The 20033-nt window shown below is 36.9% G+C and overlaps 1 protein-coding gene across 1 annotated transcript; it reads right to left on the bottom strand.

Annotated features, from left to right (window-relative positions):
* Nucleotides 1-5098: 5098 nt before the first annotated feature.
* LOC129922544 (translation initiation factor IF-2-like) lies at nt 5099-19930 on the bottom strand. Its single transcript, XM_056009178.1, has 3 exons — nt 19806-19930; nt 19275-19403; nt 5099-6161 (listed from the first exon to the last, which is right to left on the bottom strand). The coding sequence occupies exons 1-3, from the start codon at nt 19928-19930 to the stop codon at nt 5099-5101; spliced, it is 1317 nt and encodes a 438-aa protein (XP_055865153.1).
* Between the last annotated feature and the right edge of the window lie 103 nt (nt 19931-20033).

Raw genomic sequence — 20033 nt, 5'->3', positions numbered from 1 at the left:
TTTTTTTTAAAAAGGATTTTTTATATTTTGCTTGTTTGTTTTCAAACTGACTCAGATGCGATTAATATTTTGAAGAGTGTACAAATGTTCATGTTCTATTAATTAGGTCTAGTTCCTGTCAGAACAACTCCACTAGATCTATTACATATAGGTAGATGTCGTAACAAGATTCTAACCAACTACCTTGCTTTGCCACACATTGATTTTAATATACAAGGTGTCAAATATCATCATCACTGTCCCTATACTTTTGTGGTTGGGTGGTGTGACAGTCACTCTTTCCGGTCAGCAGCTGTCCTTAGCAGAATATCAAGAGTGACGTCGGTCCATTCTTTAAGGTTGTCCAGACAGCTTTCTTTAAAAACTCTTTCTCACCGTAATTATATTCCACTTTCTACTGGAATTATTAATGTTTCTAATTTGTATTTCACTATCCTGTTATGCTTAAACTTTAATAACTTTGTTATCTGAAAATGTTATCTTTGATATAGAATACACAATGCAAATTAAACTTGATAAACCAAAAGTTAATTAAATTTAATGGGGTCAAATCAACGTTGACATCTTCAATTAGGATAGAAAGAGTTAAAATATTCAGTACTATTTAAGCTACAACAACATCTTATACACAACACAAAAGACAACAAAAGAATGTGACCAAGACTTCTGAGGGCTCAGTCGTCATAATTGAATGTTCCTTAATATCTGCATCATCGGAGACAAAAAGTTTTTCATATGGAGCGAATATTGTGAAGTCAAACTGATATTTTAATTTTTAATTGGCTACATTAACATTGTAATACTTTTCTTTAGAAGACCTTAACTTCATGTTCCCCCCTCCCTTGTGCTATATGATACTATGGTATTCAATACTGATCTGTGATATTTATTTGTAAATAGACAAAAAAAAAGCTTTACCTTAAATACATTTATTAATTACTTGGTAGCAAATAAGCATTTTCTCCCTTGGTGAATTTGCTTCGCTTCTTTTGTTTTCCTAAAAACAAAAAAAAAAGGCGGTAAAATCACCGAGGCGGTTGTTAACTGAAGGAAAAAGAAATTTTAAAATAACAATTAAAAAAAAAAACGAAAGAAAACTGAGGAGAAGGAAAGCAACTCAGGAAATGAAGTTTCGAGTCGATCTAAAAGTAAGGACGGGAAAGTCGAGAGGGAAGAAAAAAAAAACAGTTCTCGGTCCATCTCGTCGTCTGCTCGAGGGAACTTGGGAAGGGGTTTAATGATAGCGTTTGAACATAAGGTGATGTTGTAGCAGCCGGGGAAGAACAGAAGGTGGTGCTCATGTTTGTATGCACCCGTCACAACAAGCATTTGCCTAGAAATCTCTATGCCTCATCGACTTCCAAACCCTTCTCCTTTTTTTTTGTGTGAATCAGGGGCGGACTGGGCCTAAAATTGTTACCCAGAGCTTATAAATCGTAAGGGGCCTCTGTATATGTCTATTTTCGACATCAGATCACGTTTATTATCGTAGTGCTTATAGACAACATTATAATTCTTAGAAGTTTGAATAATATTTGATGTCCAACAAGTTGACTAATGCGATCAGATGTCTAAAACATGCTATTGGCTGTAATCTACCCCCCAAAAAACTTAAATCTGTTTTTGTTTCTTTCAAGTGTTAGTTCTGAACTTTAAAAGCTTCTGTTTTTTTTGTTTCTATTTTCGAGTGATCAACTTAACTTTTAAATAAATGCAGATGGTATTTCAAATCGTTTATGCCACATAAGCCTTATGATCTTATATCACAGTATTTAATATATCAATATAATTAGTTTTCAGTTAAACGAAGAGTCAGGGCTGTATTTTGTTGTGTAAGTATAAACTCTTCATTGGCTTTTGACCCTAAGCAAATACTTACAGCTAAACAATTTATATTGATACAAATTATCTAAACTTTGTACTACTATCAGACTTGCTGAGGTTGAATGTAAGATTCTGCAAACTTAATCGTTGAATTGCATGCATATGAATAATCTTTATTTTTTTCTTAAATTTTAGTTCGAACCACGGTGAAGACAGTTTTCATTCGGGAGTTTTAGGACGCCGCTGAGTCCACACGGCACTGATAGGTACATGACTTAGGCGATTATCAACTTAAAATCCCACAGAACGCAAGGTCTGAAAGGGGTGCTTATACTCAAGCGACTTTTTCTGTCCGTCTGGTACGAAGTTTGAACACGTTATTTCTTCCACTTTGAGTTCTCGAATGAAGTTGAAACTTTGCAAAGTTGTTTATTGTTCATAAAACATTATTTAATGTTTAAATGTGGTTGAGAAGGAAAACGAGGGAACGAAATGGTTAGATATCAGGACACAACATGCAGGACCGGATCTAGATTTGATATGGCCATAGGCTATTTAAGAAATTGAAGCCCTTGCAATCAACATAATGCTATTTTTTCCTTTGCGTTTTCTTCAAAACAGTGATTTCTTACGGGTAACTCCAGCACTGAAACATGCAGTAGGGAATGGACAGGTTACCCTGATTACGTCTCGGCAGCAGAATACAGAAAACGGTTGTTGGAACTGGTCAATCGGCTTAACCTGGCTCTCTAACGATTCAACAGAATGAGAGAAACGTTAAGTGTACTAGTTTGTTTTTTTAAGTCACTAAACAATTTTGAAAAAAATCATTTATTAACTTAGTGAACCCAGTTCTTTAAAGATCATTAACATATATATATAGAGAGAGGGAGACAAAGAGAGACAGAGAGAGAGACAGACAGACAGACAGACAGAAAGACATGCAGAGAGACAGAGAGAGAGAGAGAGTAAGGGTGGGTGAAGGACGTGTAGAAGGCAGGTAAAGGAGGAGAGGGAAGAAGTGGAAAAAAAAGAGAGAGAGACAGAGAGAGAGAGAGAGAGAGAGAGAGAATGGGCGAAAAATTAAGATTGAGGTGGAAAGACAAAAAAAAATGCAAGCAGCAATCACAAAAGTTTAAATTAATCTTCAAAGTTTCTTTTTGAGGAGAACCTGTTCCAGTGCATTGAACGTAGCTAGGAGACACGGTACGTGACGTTTTGGCGCCGCCGTTTTGGCGACGCCGTTTTGGCCCCGACGTTTTGGCGACGGGACGTTTTGGCGCGAGCCGTTTTGGCGACGGGACGTTTTGGCGCGAGACATCATTTGACGATAATTTAATAAGCACGTAGCATATATAACAATGTTTATTTCACTCTACCATAATATTGTATGTATAGTATGAATTCTAACACCGTTCAGGGAATTGTTTTTTTTTTAATTATAAAGGTTTTGCTTATTTCATGAATATTGGCCTATAATAATCAGATTCCTGAATGGTAATGACATGCTATATGTGAGTTCTGCTAATCGCACTGGATGACATTTTCGGATTTCTTTCCAAAAGATTTTTTTTATTTGACATTAGTGTAATATACGAACTAGCTAAGTGTCACACTTTAATATAACAAAAAACCATGTTAACATCTAAAGTTCTATTACGCTGAATGACGACAATAACTCCACACATAGTAAAGATCAAGACACGGAATGTGGTCAGTACAAACTCTAACGTGAAAAGATATATTTTGAGAAATTGGGTAGGGGTGATTTGAATGTCACATCTCGCATTGACGCAGGTAGAGTTAAATAAATGAAGACAAGACCAGCACCGAGCACTGGTCGTTGGCGTCATGCGTCTGGCGATCATCTCCTTGGGAATGGTCATTACATGTGACACCTATCCCGCCCCTCTCTTCTGCTTACATTTCAGTCCTTGTATATACTCTTTCCTCCACCCCTCCCCTCTCTAACGCGATATTTGTTTTTAATTTTAAAGTAATATCTTAAAAAACATTTTTGAAAATAAAAGTGTGCCTCTTAATAAACACACATATACAAGCCAAAATGTTTATTAAAGAAAATGATGTGAAACACAAACACACATTTACATTTAGTACGTGAAAAATATGTCTTAACACAAACACTCATGCAAAACATAGAAATGAATAATTCTTTTAAAAGAAATAATACAATAAACGTACATAATGTATTTCGCGCCAAAACGTCCCGTCGCCAAAACGGCTCGCGCCAAAACGACCTTCGCGCCAAAACGGCGGGGCCAAAACGGCGTCGACGGCGGCGCCAAAACGTCCTGCTTCGTAGGAGACAGCATGTTAACATTTCCGCATTGAGTAGCAGACGAGCAGAGACCAGCAGCGCTGAAAAGCAGATCTGGTTCTGGATGCGGGGATCCCCGAAAAGGGGGGAGTTCAACGTTTCCTTGCAAAAAAAAAATATAAAAAAAAATCATAGAATGAAACTTGTTTTCAAATCCTTTGAAAAACATTTTGCATATGTGATTTAATAAGGTTACAAGTAATATTTTAATCTAATAACATTGATCAATAATTGAGAGTATGAAATAGGAAGGACGATTACTTTATTGTATACATTTTTTTCCTTTTCTATTCATCTATTTGTAACATTCACCCACACACATTTATATTCAAATCGGTGCGATTAGAAATAGTTTTACCAATTTCGTTTTTGATTACCGCTATTTCATGCTTTTAGCTTTCTCAATACGCTATAATCCTATCACTTAGCTGGACCAGTTGAGAAAATCGAAAGGGCGGGGGGGGGGGGGGGGGTTTAGAAAGAAAGGCATATCTGGGTAATCGTTTTTCTAAATAAAAAAAGGGAGCGACTTGAATTCGAACTCATGACTTAAGCCTCCTCAAACCAACATTTAAACCAATCTGCTATATATATATATATCACATATATATAGTGAGGTGAATATGAAAATAGAAGATTTTAGTTATCTATTGTTTGTTTCAAATTTACTTAAAAAGCGGCGACCTATAAAGGGGACTAATTCACCACTTCAGTACAATTTCTTTCCCTTGTTTGAGATACCAAACACAATTAACTATTTTTTTTTTACATTGATTCTTGTGTTGTCAGGTAAAAGAAATAATTGTGCACAATTTCAGCTTAACCCGATGAGAAACTACGTGTACAAACATTTCACCAGACAGACAGAGGTAATATAAGCTTTGTTAAAAAAAAACAAGGTCTCTTACTTAAACTGTTTTAATTTAAGAAATATTGTCATCTGACTTGATTCATATTCATACATGTGTTTATAACTACAACATTTGTATTTGCTCCTTGAAAAAAAAATTGACCAGGTCGAGTACCCCTTGATTGACCAGGTCGAGTACCCCTTGATTGACCAGGTCGAGTACCCCTTGATTGACTAGGTCGAGTACCCCTTGATTGACTAGGTCGAGTACCCCTTGATTGACTAGGTCGAGTACCCCTTGATTGACTAGGTCGAGTACCCCTTGATTGACCAGGTCGAGTACCCCTTGATTGACTAGGTCGAGTACCCCTTGATTGACTAGGTCGAGTACCCCTTGATTGACTAGGTCGAGTACCCCTTGATTGACCAGGTCGAGTACCCCTTGATTGACTAGGTTGAGTACCCCTTGATTGACTAGGTCGAGTACCCCTTGATTGACTAGGTCGAGTACCCCTTGATTGACCAGGTCGAGTACCCCTTGATTGACTAGGTTGAGTACCCCTTGATTGACTAGGTCGAGTACCCCTTGATTGACTAGGTCGAGTACCCCTTGATTGACTAGGTCGAGTACCCCTTGATTGACCAGGACGAGTACCCCTTGATTGACTAGGTTGAGTACCCCTTGATTGACTAGGTCGAGTACTCCTTGATTGACCAGGTCGAGTACACCTTGATTGACTAGGTTGAGTACCCCTTGATTGACTAGGTCGAGTACCCCTTGATTGACCAGGTCGAGTACCCCTTGATTGACTAGGTTGAGTACCCCTTGATTGACTAGGTTGAGTACCCCTTGATTGACCAGGTCGAGTACCCCTTGATTGACTAGGTTGAGTACCCCTTGATTGACTAGGTCGAGTACCCCTTGATTGACCAGGTCGAGTACCCCTTGATTGACCAGGTCGAGTACCCCTTGATTGACCAGGTCGAGTACCCCTTGATTGACCAGGTCGAGTACCCCTTGATTGACTAAGTCGAGTACCCCTTGATTGACTAGGTTGAGTACCCCTTGATTGACCAGGTCGAGTACCCCTTGATTGACTAAGTCGAGTACCCCTTGATTGGACATCGTTCCCTTTAGTTTGAGAAACGCTGCCATACACGTTATCACTTTAAACTGTTTTGTAAATGGCATGTTAAAAAAATAGATAAAATTAGGAAAAAAATTTTTTATCACTTCTACAAGTTACAATCAAACCATTCATTGAAAAGTTGCGCAATTTTTATGTCTTTGAAATGAAATGTTTCAAGATAAGATGAAGAGAAACGTTGACAAATGGTGCACTAGAACTCGTCTCAGAATAGCCTGATGAAAAAGTTATTTTAAAAAAAACCCAACTATACCAAAAAATAAGATAATTATTTAACAGTCGTAAAAACAAAAAAAGGTTGAACACAAACTGGCCAAGAGTTTTGTATTTTTAGATTCCCCTCAGTGCTCAACAACACCATACAGTCTCTACCTAGACCTGCAGATTATACGAAAATTGCATGTCTTTCTGATATGGATAACTCTTTAAACCAAATGCACTGGTAAAGATTGACATTTAAATGATAAGCACATTTATGGCCTCGTTCAGTCGTGAAGCGACTAAGGATCTTCTCATGGAAATGAGATGAATGTCTGAGAGTTAGATGTGATTGGAATGATGTTGACCACACATCAGTCCCCCCCCCTTCTCCACGCTAATGATGTATCCAAAGGAGCAGCAAGTGCCGATACAATTTGGGGTCAGCGGCGTCGCAGGCTCTGCCAGGGTGTAGCACTTAGTACTGCAAACAAACTAAGGGTCGCCGGCTCCTGATAGTTCCTCAGGGTTGAATCCCGAAGCCTTTTCCATGATTGGGTATAGCTGCGAGGCAGCAGAGGTTTGAATTCAGAGTTTTCCTTCTCCTAGGTGGGTATCCAGACATGTCTCCTGCCCGAAGCTTACTGGTTTAGACGACAGTTCCGTCGGACTCAATATCTGAGCCTCACACGATGGCTAGGAGTTGGACTGGTTGTCAGATGCTACTTATGAAGCATGGCATTAGGAATCATTTTATAGGTAGTATAGTGCTTATACCCATTGCCACTTCCGGCTATGAAAACATTGTGGAACCTTTAGCAGCTAGAAACAACTTCTTGTATGGAACATATTCAAACATTCAAACTCCTTCAACTAAATTCAATAGCCTTAAGCTGCTCGTTTAATTAATAGAGAGATGTCTGGTTCGAATGCGGGTGTGGTTATTCTTATCCTTAGCCAGGTTGTATTTTGTGTTTGTGTGTGTGTGTGTGTGTTGGGAGCCGAAAAGCAGAATGAAAGTCATGTCCTGTATCAGGTCCAGTATATTGTCTCTTTTTTTTAACTTACTTTTTTTTTTACTTTTTATTTTTGTTCCTTTCTTTTTCTAAAGAAAAGAAATAATCACTCTGTATTTTCTCAATGTTTTCTCCCTAAGATGTTTCTGTCGATTTAAGTGTCTCACAAATATCATTTGCACCCGACATTGCAGTCCCAGTTAGAAAAGCCATTATGAGTTTGTGCTGTCTGTATTGAAGATTTGTACACATTGGTGGAAAACTAGAAATGATACACACACACACACACAAAGTGTTGATAAGCTACGTGTTTTCAAGGTATACGACAGGATTTGTATTCTGAACCTCGAAATCTAATTTTCTAAATTATTCCATTTGTAGCACAAAAGAGTTACAATATATAGACAGCATTAGACTTTCACTCTGGGACTTAAAACCTGTTTGAAAATAAATGGACAACTAACTAGCAGTAATACAGAAGGTTTGATAGGAAGATTAACTTCTAGGCATTGAGTTTTAAAACTGCAGCTCAATTCTTTTTTTATTTAGCTGGCAACACGGACATTGGCATCCTGGAAATTGTTTTGTTTGTAGGGAAAATCTCCAAGCTATGTTTCTCATGTTCCACAAAGATATGTCATTGGCAACGTCTGAAGCCTCTTCCTACCTGGTGTCCACTGCCCTGAGGTCGTCGGGAAAGTGAGGCGCCAAGTTGTACAAAGACGTCCCTATTTGCGCTTTCTTCGTATTGTCCTTCATGTCATCGCAACTCTTGGAATGCGCGATTCCCACATATAGATCTCAATAACTTTTTATCAGCGTCTTTCTTTAGCATTTCTTTTTTACTTGCCTTCTTGATGTTCTATGGATAGTGGCTTATTAATAGAGTTGAACAGAAGCTAATCATACTGGTGTTTTAGACTAATCAACCATAGATTGGCCGCGGTCGCGTTGTCTTATACTGTCTGTTTTTGCTAGGAACTGTTTCATCCACCTCGAACATGAGTAAAGTTACTCAATTTTCAGTTTTATAATCTCAGTAATAATAATCATAATAATAATAACATTAATCTATATTATCCATAAGGAAATTTGTCTTACGATTTATGCATTACACCAAACAAAATATTAAAACTATAGAAAACCAAAATATACATTCACACCAGACTCACTCATAATTTACATTCGAAAAGTTATATTTCAGATATTTCTAATTGAGATCTTCAATCTCAATAAATATTTCTTATTATTATAAGTCTGAGCTGTATAAGTTGACTTAAAAACAAAACAAAAAAACACAATTTGAACCTTTCCACGAGCGACTTATAAGTTGCAAAAGTTACTACAGAAAAAAAGATTATTGCACGCTGGTCCAAGCATTCTTAAGAATGGCAAAACCTTGAAAGAGCATAACTCATGGCCAGGCAGCTCTTGTCTTACAAACATCAGCCACCACACTTAGCACTTGTAAGACAATAGCGGTGGTATATCTACATTACTGTTATGGCTCTTCTTTAATGACACAAAGACATTGACTAAGTAGACATTAGTAAAGCTCAAAGTATCACTCAAACACAGCTACTATCTCTTGAGGATCTATTTCATGATTGCCTTTCCAAAACATATAAAATCCTTAAAAACACGGTACACCATAGCTACATGAGACATTAACACTGTACACCACAGCTATATAAGACATTAACACTGTACACCACAGCTACACGAGACATTAACACTGTACACCACAGCTATATAAGACATTAACACTGTACACCACAGCTACACGAGACATTAACACTGTACACCACAGCTATATAAGACATTAACACTGTACACCACAGCTACACGAGACATTAACACTGTACACCACAGCTATATGAGACATTAACACTGTTCACCACAGCTACACTAGACATTAACACTGTACACCACAGCTATATAAGACATTAACTCTGTACACCACAGCTACACGAGACATTAACACTGTACACCACAGCTATATGAGACATTAACACTGTTCACCACAGCTACACTAGACATTAACACTGTACACCACAGCTACACGAGACATTAACACTGTACACCACAGCTACACGAGACATTAACACTGTACACCACAGCTACACGAGACATTAACACTGTACACCACAGCTACACGAGACATTAACACTGTACACCTTAGCTACACGAGACATTAACACTGTACACCACAGCTACATGAGACATTAACACTGTACACCACAGCTACATGAGACATTAACACTGTACACCACAGCTACACGAGACATTAACACTGTACACCACAGCAACACGAGACATTAACACTGTACACCACAGCTACACGAGACATTAACACTGTACACCAGTCTAGAACAGAAAAAAAAATGTAAAAAAAATCCTCTATTCCCCTTTCAGTCTGGGTGTTCTAAAGTCATTCGTCGTCATCACAACATACATAGGTCTCTAGCAGACTAATTCATCAAGCGCTGGTTGTGTGTTTCTGCTTTATACACTCTGCTGTTTGTATTTGCAGCTATCTCATAATTGTTAGAGTAGTTATGTTGAGGTGGTCAATGGTGGTCAACTGAATTTCCATTTCCATCTTATCTTATTTTATCTATATACCTCTACAGTGATCATTGGTTAAGCTAGCTAATCAATAAACTGTTATTGTTTTCTCAGACTACGAAATAAATTTAAAAAAAAAAAAAATTCAATCAGAAACTATGTTCAAAGACAATCCCATTTCATCTCGGACACCTTCAAAGATTTATCGCCAGACGGAGAAATCCTTGTCACGACGTCACACAACAGACACTTGAACGTCGTGTATGCTAAATACATCACGCTTCGTCGCTGTGTTAACCATCCGGGGTCGCTGTCGTCTTGTATTCGCTATCCAAACAACAAGATGGTGAAAGGCTAATTTTGTCAGACAAACAGTGATGGGATACAGCTCGCCTTCCACTGGTAGAGAAGGATGGAGAGGGGGAGATAAATCTTCTGGATTGTAATTTGAAATGAAACATAAAACCTTATGGGAATAATTTCTTTTTTATATAAGAACAAATGTTTAGGACTAAACAAAGATGGAAATAAGGAAAGTGTATGTATTCAGGTTCTTAGTGATTCCATACAGTCTCTAGTGGTTGCTTAACATGTAGTGAAAAAAAAATGGATGCAATTAACTTGAGAGGAATAACTTTGAATACAATAAACATTTTCCAGCCCAAAAAATGTTAAATATTTAGAGAGTGAATTCATAATTTATTATTAAAATTTAAACATTCATTTGTAATAATTTTTTTAATGGGCTATATATTTAAGCTGAACTAAATTGATAACATGTTTTAACATATAATTTTTAAATATTTAAACATCAGTTCTTTACATTTCAGCTAATAGCACATCAAGTTGGTATTTCGACGAGGGCTAGATTTTATATAGAGTCCTTTTTAGAAGGCTGCAATAACTGGTGGGTTCGTCCCCCCCCCCCCCCCCCCCCCCCCGTAAAAAAGTGGTTGCCTTGCTTGTACGTATGTGTACAGCTACAGATCTACACAAATAGCCTAGTGTTTGAAAACAAACTGTATTTCTACTTGGTAAGTCCCTACAACATAGATACTTCGTTGACGTGTTCTTCTGTTGTCGGCGTTACGTCTAAATATTGTAGACATTACTGACTTTCTTGATTATTCCTTACTAAAGTATTTTGTACGCGAGCTCAACCGAGACATTATGGAAGGCCTGAGCACTGACCTGCGACGTCGAAATCTGTGGGCAGGTCAGACCAATAGCTCGTTGCCACTCACAGGTATGACGTCGATGAAAACACATAAATCAATAAAAAAAAAGTAACCAATTACTTAATCAATTAGTCTTGATTAATTAAATTAGTATTATACAGAAAAAAGGAGGTAAAACTTGCGATTAAGAGATATTGCAACAATTAAACGGTGCGCTCCTTTCATCCAATATATGCTTTACTTTCAAAAAAGTATTTTTTAAAATATATATTTTGATAGTTTTAGATTTGAAACTAATTATTGCAACAAATTGTATAATTTCATTGCGAATCGATGTGATTGAGATTTTTCAATAGTTATTTTTATTCACATTATATATATATATATATATATATATATATATATATATATATATTGCATTTGTATCTGTTCTTATTGACTGACTTTGTATAGCGCATTTATGCTTTGTTACAAAGTAATAATACAATTGCTTAATTTGTATAAATGCAACAATCCCCCAACCGACTTCTTCCAGCAGTCAAGAGGAGACTTGGGGACAATGACACCTTCGGTATCTCCTCCTGAATCCACCATTGACTTGCGGATCAATTACAACTTCCTATGAAGTCATCAGTATTATAGAGTATTGGACTTTCTTGGTTTAGAACCAAAGTATATCATTCAGAAGGACTCTTATAACTTTGATTCAGGTAAAGATGAACATGAACGTGTATTTTCTATCATGTTTGTTTTGCTCTGTTTAGTGACAAAAAAATATATCTATAATATACATACAAATGAAAGAGATGGTTGAAAATGTGTTTCAAAAATAAGCCCTAAGCTTGCAAAAACATTTCAATTTTAAAACATTCACACATGGAAACATCAACGCATTCGCACACACACACACACTCAGACACATAGATCTACACCCACCCACACTCAGACACATAGATCTACATACAAACACACTCTCAGACACATAGATCTACACACACACACATACGCATACACACATGTATTTAAAGTACGTAGTTGAAACTATTTCAAGAAAAATTTAGCCAAAAGGGGGAAAAAAAAACAACAACTGAACGGTAGCAGATGGCGTGGGGTGGTTTAATTTGTTTAGAATTTAATACTTTTTTTTTTTCTCATTTTATGTTCACGTTATGTAAAAAAAAATGTATCCCAGCATGCCATGTTTTCTACAATGGCGAACATCCGTTTGGCAAAGACTTTTCAAACTGAAGGGGAGATACACCGCAACTACTCGTGTCCCAAATGTTGTTTTTTCGTCTTGCTTCAATTTCAGGCAAAATAAATCGCTTGCAGACGATCTGTTTTCTTAAAGAGTGTGAAGAACATTTTTTTTTCTTGCTCCTCTGAGTGGGTGTTGAAGTAAGAACAAAAACGACTGTTTTAATCTGGCCAGTTTAGAAACGGAGCAACACACATTTAGGATTGAAACACTTTCTTTAACAACTGTATTCACTTGCATACACAATTCTAAACTCTGAAATGTTCGTTTGAAATATAGTCCTGTATTATATGAAATCAAATTACTTTAAAAATAGAATAGTTTGTGTGAATCAGAAGTATCAGATTCGAATTCCCGCTTTTTTTTTAAAGCGCGGCACAAAAAACAACAACAACAAAAAAAACGCTTTTGTCTTAATTTGAAAAAGTCAAAAGTAACAGACGCCTGAGCCGGATTAAAGACATTGCGGAAGTGCACTTTGCATACGTCAACGAATTATTATCAAAAGGGATGGGGGGAATCCACTAATCAAAATAAAAAAAAAATGTATGGTGGATAAAAATATAAGGAAAATTGAATTAAATTAAAAGTATATATTAACATACACATTAACTATATTGGTATACCTTAACATATAATTAAATATATAACTATACATTAAATGTATAAGTACTTTATTGTCTCATTTGTTCCGCAAGCTTGGCATCGCCGGAATTGGTAATGGTTATAAGCACTCCACTAGCTATAAAATGCTTCCAATGGTATGCGTCTCAAATAGCATCTGACAAGCAGACCAACTCCTGGCCTTCACTTGTGGCTCATATATTGATTCCAAACCTCTGATGCCTTGCAGCTATACCCAATCATGGAAAAGGCTTCGGGATTCAACCCTGTGGAAAAATCAAGAGCCGGCGACCTTTAGTTTGTTTGCAGCACTCAATGCAACACCATGGCAGAGCCTGCGACGCCGCTGACCCCAAATTGTATCGGCACTTGCCGCTCTTTGCAGACTGATGGAGACCATATCTCTATTGTCTCATTACCCAAGCATTTTGTAAGTGCATTCTTCTTCTGTAATGATCAGACTTTCTGAATGGTCTGGCTCGTTACCCTTGTTTGGTTACCCACCTAGGGGAAGGAAAACTCTGAATCCAAACCTCTGCCGCCTTGTAGATATACTCAAACATGAGAAATGTTTAGGGAGTCAACCCTGAGGAAAAATCAGGAGCCTGTGATGCTTAGGCTGATTGCAACACACAGAGCTACACCATGGCAAAACCTGGGAGGCCGCTGATCCCAAACTGTGTCCTATGGACACATCGGCTGCCAGTAAAGTAAGGTGATCTTCTGTGTTTGCGACATCATTTCGACCATAGCTAACGCCCAACTTTCATGCTATTTCTATGGACTTTGGGTCATCGTATATTATTTTATTATTTCTAAAAATAACAAGACGTATTCATCACCTACGTCCACTGTAAGACATAGATAGAGAACTGGACCAATGATGTCACAATTGTACTCCAAGAAAACAGAAAACCTAAAGCTGACTTCGTTATTATTGACGTCTGGAAGTTAAAGAAAAAAAAAGAGGGGGGGGGGGAAGGGGAGAGATGACAACAACTGCTAATGATTCCAAGCTAATGTTTTACAAACATTAAGCGATGCAGTATGGGATTGTTTTAATCAACAGATCTACATGAAAGATTCCAACCAAAACAATCAGTAGATGGGCACCTCACGTTTAACTAGATAAGACCACCATGTTCCAATCTATGGCACCGGAGTTAGATGTAGGTGGGAGCGCAAGATACTCAGAGTCCAGAGTAGAACTAGTTATTGAAGTTGAACGAGATTATAATTTATGCCATCTTACTAAAATAAAACATATCAAAATATAATCATTGCAGAAGTCATTTTAAAATAATTCTTTTTTTTTTTTTCTTACTAAAGAGGAAAATTAATCAAAATGTAAACAATTCTTAAAAAAAAAAAGGCTTTATAAAAGGGAAAAAACTCTACATTTATGGCCCTATATCTCAATATTGTAAGAGTTATATCCCCTTTTCTATATCAAACTAAATTAATTAATTGACACTAACTAATTCCTTGATTGGTTATTTCTTTTACTGATTCATGTTTTATTAGGAAAAATGAATAATTAAGACGAGTTTTATTTTGATCCGAGAATAGGAAAGAGTAGAAATAACGTGAACCAAAATGTGTACCAGAAAGACAGACGGAGTGAGCTGATATAGGCTTTGTAAAAACAAGAAACATCTGAGCTATGAAACAAAATGTACATAGTTGTTTATGATGTCATGTCAATTTTATTTTCTTCCCTGGTATTGGTGGTTATCAACTAAGGTGAGGATCCAATTGTTATTACTTTTCTGGTGTTTAATCCGATTCAATTTTAATTTTAATTTTCTTTTTTTAAATATAAATTCTCTTTAGCATAGTACAGGCTGGAAAAAGATTAAAATACTGGTCCTTATTATTTATTAGACATGAAATTCCATCGTTTTGGGGGCCCGGGGGTCTTGATCTCTTTGGGGGCCCATGCAATATGCGTAATATTTAATTTTTAATGTAAAAAACACTCATTTGGGCCCCCCCCTCAAGTGGAGACCCGGGTGGAATTTCAAGTTCTCCCCCCTTCTCCCCCATCCTAGCTACGCCACTGACTAAAACATGTGCATTTTTCAAGCTCTTTATTTCTCTTCTATGACTATGCCATACAGATAAGTACACATCTATACATATTTGACTTCCTGTACGCAGATCATCATATGTTTCATTTGATAATTGATAAATGGAAATTCTACAACCTCAAATAGAAGTACAATCCTAATGCATGTGTAATTTAGTCTCTACTACTGTACTGTTTACTGCTTGATGTTTACTTAGTATAGTGACTACTTTGCTGCTCATGTTGATGTAATATGGTCGGTGATGTTGTCCAATTTACTGTTCATACTGTTGCCACAAACTGAATATGTTGCCTAGGGTTGATGTGCAAGCCCGTTGTCTTGGGAGTGCTTCGCTGGTGAGCCCTAGTTCAGTTTTTTGCCGACAGGAAGACAAGAACATCTATGACATACTCTCTCTCTCTCTCTCTCTCTCTCTCTCTCTCTCTCTCTCTCTCTTTCTCTCTGAAAGAAAGGAACCAACTCGTGAAAAAACATTATAAATTTGTAGGCCTTTTACTTTAACCACAGAAAGTATGTACATAAGAAGCAAAGTCTCTCTAAATAAGTGGTCACAGAAAGCAAATTACCACCTAAGACCCCGATTCTCTGCACTCTAGGTCACAGACTACCCTCTCACTCCAACATAATTCATTTAGCCACCTTATATACCTCCCTCTATTCGTATGACCATCGTTACAGCTTTCCTATTATATTTATACTTATAACTCGGTACAAACTACCTTAGGTCTCGCTACGTCTCTAGGTGTCCCTGGTACAGCTGTAGTTAACGAAATACAACACTTCAACCACTAGGTCAAGCACACAACCTTTAATAATCTTTACGGCATATCACACACAAGCTGGACTCTCTCTGACAACTAACACACTTCCGGTCATTGTAATAATAGATTATACATATATACATATACACATATTCATCCGTGACAACCGTGCTGACGGGATCCCAACACCTTATGATGCCCGAGATCAGCTTCATAATAACTGAGTGATGTTTGTGAAAAAATCAGGTGAACTGGTTGACCACAGCCATTGAAATCCTACAGTTGTCACATATGAACAGTATCCACGCCCCAGCAAAAAGGTCCCTATTTCGATGGGTGGAACATGTAGTCCGCATGCCAGACCAAAATAATTAAATACCATTAATAATTTGACTAATTGGTTAATTTATTTTATTGATTAATGTATTGTCCAAACCTACGTATAATTGTACAAAGTTTCAACTTGATTTGAGAAAAGGTGTGGGAGAAATAACGTGTACATTTTTTGAACTAGACAGACAGTGTGAGTTGATATATAAACTTTGCAAAAAAGCACTTGCGAGGAAGCCAGGACAAAACTAAGGCCTCCACAAGTCTCGGAAAATCCTGAAAATTCATTCTTCCAGCTTTGAGAAGTATATCTGTTCACACATGTATATGAAATACTATTTCTTTCTGTATTGTTTTGGTGTTCCATAGACCTGCGAGGTGTACACTAAAAAGTAAGAGTGTTCGATCATTTAAGAAAAAACATTAAAAATAAAAACACAGGACCACGCGCAGTCGAACACCTAGCTACAAAACATGGAGAGTTTATCGTCCCCCAGTGAGAAGTAAGCTTTCGCTCGTTCAGGCGGGTTTGTATAAACGTTTTGACATAGCCCAAGCTCTGTCGTACTAAGTGCAGCGCGGGTAGAAACTCAAAAGGGGGGGGGGTGACCCTGTCAGAGAAAATAGTCGGCCATATGTTTCAATGCTACTTAGCATAAAGGAAAAATTGACTTTCATTGAAAGAAATTGTAAAATTGAGTTTATTTACCCGGACTGCTATTAGTGCAAACCAATGGGTGCTATTTTTTTACTGACATAAAAAGTAGCCAAAAGAGGTAACTCTGTTATATTTTCTGTAACAATTTTATAAAAAAAAATTTTTTATCTTATCTTATAAATTGTTATATAAAAATAACAATTTTATAAAAAAAATTTTTTTTATCTTATCTTATAAATTGTTATATAAAAATTGTATCTTATAAAGAAAAGATGATTAGGTTATATGTGAGTCTTCCTCTCTCTCCCTCTCTCTCCCTATTCCTCTCTCTCCCTATTCCTCTCTCTCCCTCTCTCTTTCTCTAACCCTCTCTCTCTTTCTTTATCTCTTTCTTTCTCTCTCTAATAAAAGGTTATTAAATCATAAGTAAGTGACAAATACTATTTACCTATCTGTTCTTGTTGTTTTTTTTTTTGGTAATAAAATAAATGAAATGTTCCTTATCTCTCTCTCTCTCTCTCACACACACACACACACAAAATAGTCTTCTCGGATCCTAAGTACCTGCTATTATTTAATGACGATGAGTAACTGGCACATTTCTTTTTCAATTTTGTAAAGCATCACCTTCCACATAGCCTGCTTTAAAATCAAAATCTTTAATTCGGAATTTTAGAGATTTGTTTACTAATGAAAATGCATCATAAGACGCTAGGAATAATAAGTTACATACGCACTACATTTTATTGCGGCTGCTTTCGAAATTTACTCTACACAACACAAACATTTCAATCAGTTTTTAGCCAATGACATCCAAACTATGGCATTAAGTTTGGTTAGTTTAAATCTAAAATGTTGCAGTTTTTCTTCTTGTTTATACTGAAACGTAAGAAGGAGTCGGTTATTCAAATCAAAATAGTCATGAGTCTCGACCTTTAGTTTCATCCACTCTTATTAAATGAAAACTATAAATCTACCAAACATAAAAAATACAACAAAAAAAAATTGAATCCATTTAAGTTTAAAGGTCGAAGTACGTATGTAAAAAAAAAAGTTTCACAATAAAATATATAATGAATGAATGATTTTCAAAAGGAAAGAAAAGGTCCGGGCCAAGACACTCTTCCCCAGAAGCCGGGACCACGTGCTCAGAGGTGTGTTTCTTTACATACAAGTACAGTGGCTCCCTCTCTCCACAAGGTGCTGCCTGGCTGTTGTGACGTCAACCTGTTTGCTGAAGAAGCCACAGAAGTGAAACCTGGCAGAAGTGAATCTTAAAAAGTCGACATTTGCATACATCTGCCTCCTGGGTCTTGACATCTGCAACGGACTGGTGTACCCACCCTATCTCACCCACCTCCAGAGTTGGCATAGGATATACGGGTCACTTAGTTGCTTGTATCTAGCGGATAAGCCTAATGGCATAATAAACCTATTAGTAGTAGTATAATTATAACATGCTTTCCGAATATTGTATTTAATTTTTTAATGAACTAATTTTTCAATCTATAGGTTTCTTTTCTGTTTGTTTACTTCTTTTAAAATCTTTATTATTATTAATATATTTAAAACGAAATGTTAAACATTCTCAGGCACTGCCAGACTCGATCTTCGTTAGAAAGAAACAAAATTCATTGTAGTCTCTGTAACAGTGTTCACTGTGAAATTTTCTGGTGAATTGGCATGTCTGCAGCAGTACAGCCCTATGACATGCAACGAGAGTCTTCTTAGGGATATTAAGGGCCTTGACGTTATCTGTGATTGTTATTAAACCCTCAGTTGATTTAACAATAGGGTATATTGTTATTTTAGACATTTTCCATAACCACTTAATCTCCAAGCTTAGGTTCCCATATTTTTTTGTTTTCGGTTCAGTTTTCCTTATATTATGTGATAGTGGTACGGGGATGTCAATGATGGTAGCTTTTATATATATATATATATATTTTTGTCCATAAACAGCAGATCAAGGTGATTAAAATCCACCGTTTAGTCAGTCAAAATAGGTCTATTATTATTCTTTATTATTATTATTTGGCTGATCTAAATTTAAATAAAAAAAGATATTCCTTTCAGACCCTGAGATTTATGGAAGCTTATCTTTCTATGGCCGACGGTTAACGAGGATGTCATGCTGCCAGCATAACGATCCATTGTCTTTCCTTGTCAGGCTAGAGTTGAGTGGTCGTTAGTAAAAGTCCATGAAATGAACTATTGTATAGACTAAATGTGTCTATGTTACGAACCATGTTTTTTTTATTGTAATGGTAGAGCTAACTTTAGAGTCTTACTTCACTTCTGTTCTTGAAATGTGGGCCATGACTATCACCATGACTATCACCATGGCTATCATCATGACTAACACCCTGACTATCACCCTATCACCATGACTATCACCATGACTATCATCATGACTATCACCCTGACTATCACCCTATCACCATGACTATCATCATGACTATCACCCTGACTATCACCATGACTATCACCCTGACTATCACCATGACTATCACCATGACTATCACCATGACTATCACCATGACTATCGCGTGCGGTGAGCTCCTGAACAACACGAGATAGTCAATAGTAGTTTGGGTAAATGAGTTGGTGACGGTAGACTGAGAGAGTCCGAGACCAGTCGTCATAGAAGTCCTGAACATAGACCTGCAACGTTGCAACCTGTGGGCAGAGAAGACCAATAGCTCTTTGCTACGTCACAGGTCTGTACGACGTGGCAAGAAGCTATAGGTCTCCACTGTCCTCATGTTGTGACGTCGCAGGTCAGTGTTCAGGACTTCTAAAACTAATGGTCTCGGTTGGATGTGAAGAGAGAGTTAGTCACAGTTGGAGATTTTATTGTGTTAAAGTAGAAGAGTTTCCCTCTCTGAGATTCTTGGAATGTTATGTCTGTATGTTGAATAGTTCAATAAAATGTTTTCTAACAATCTGATTGATTTGAGTCACCTTGGAGAGTGTGCTAATGTTCCAATGATAGATGTCCCTGTGTTCCTGTTGTCAAAAGACTGAACTAGGACTTCGAGCTGCTTGCCAGCGATATAACCTTCCCATATCAAGTCGATTTGTGACATTCTAAGACTTAAGAAAAGGTAAATCACAAATCAAACAGACTTTGTCTAGCAAGGTGTTAATTTATTAAGTATCATCATGTATCATTCAGTAACAGTAATAATT

Source organism: Biomphalaria glabrata, chromosome 13 (assembly GCF_947242115.1).
Source record: "Biomphalaria glabrata chromosome 13, xgBioGlab47.1, whole genome shotgun sequence".
Lineage (NCBI taxonomy): Eukaryota > Metazoa > Mollusca > Gastropoda > Planorbidae > Biomphalaria > Biomphalaria glabrata.
This window is presented reverse-complemented; position numbering and strand designations above follow the sequence as displayed.

Bases quoted from the DNA above. Each gene is read 5' to 3' on its own strand.
- LOC129922544 (XM_056009178.1), bottom strand. From the start codon at position 19,930: ATGTCACAAATCGACTTGATATGGGAAGGTTATATCGCTGGCAAGCAG. The intron at 19,404-19,805 runs GTGACTCAAATC...CGTGTTGTTCAG, and splicing joins ACATTAGCACACTCTCCAAG to GAGCTCACCGCACGCGATAG. The intron at 6,162-19,274 runs GTGATAGTCAGG...CGTGTATGGCAG, and splicing joins ATGATAGTCATGGTGATAGG to CGTTTCTCAAACTAAAGGGA.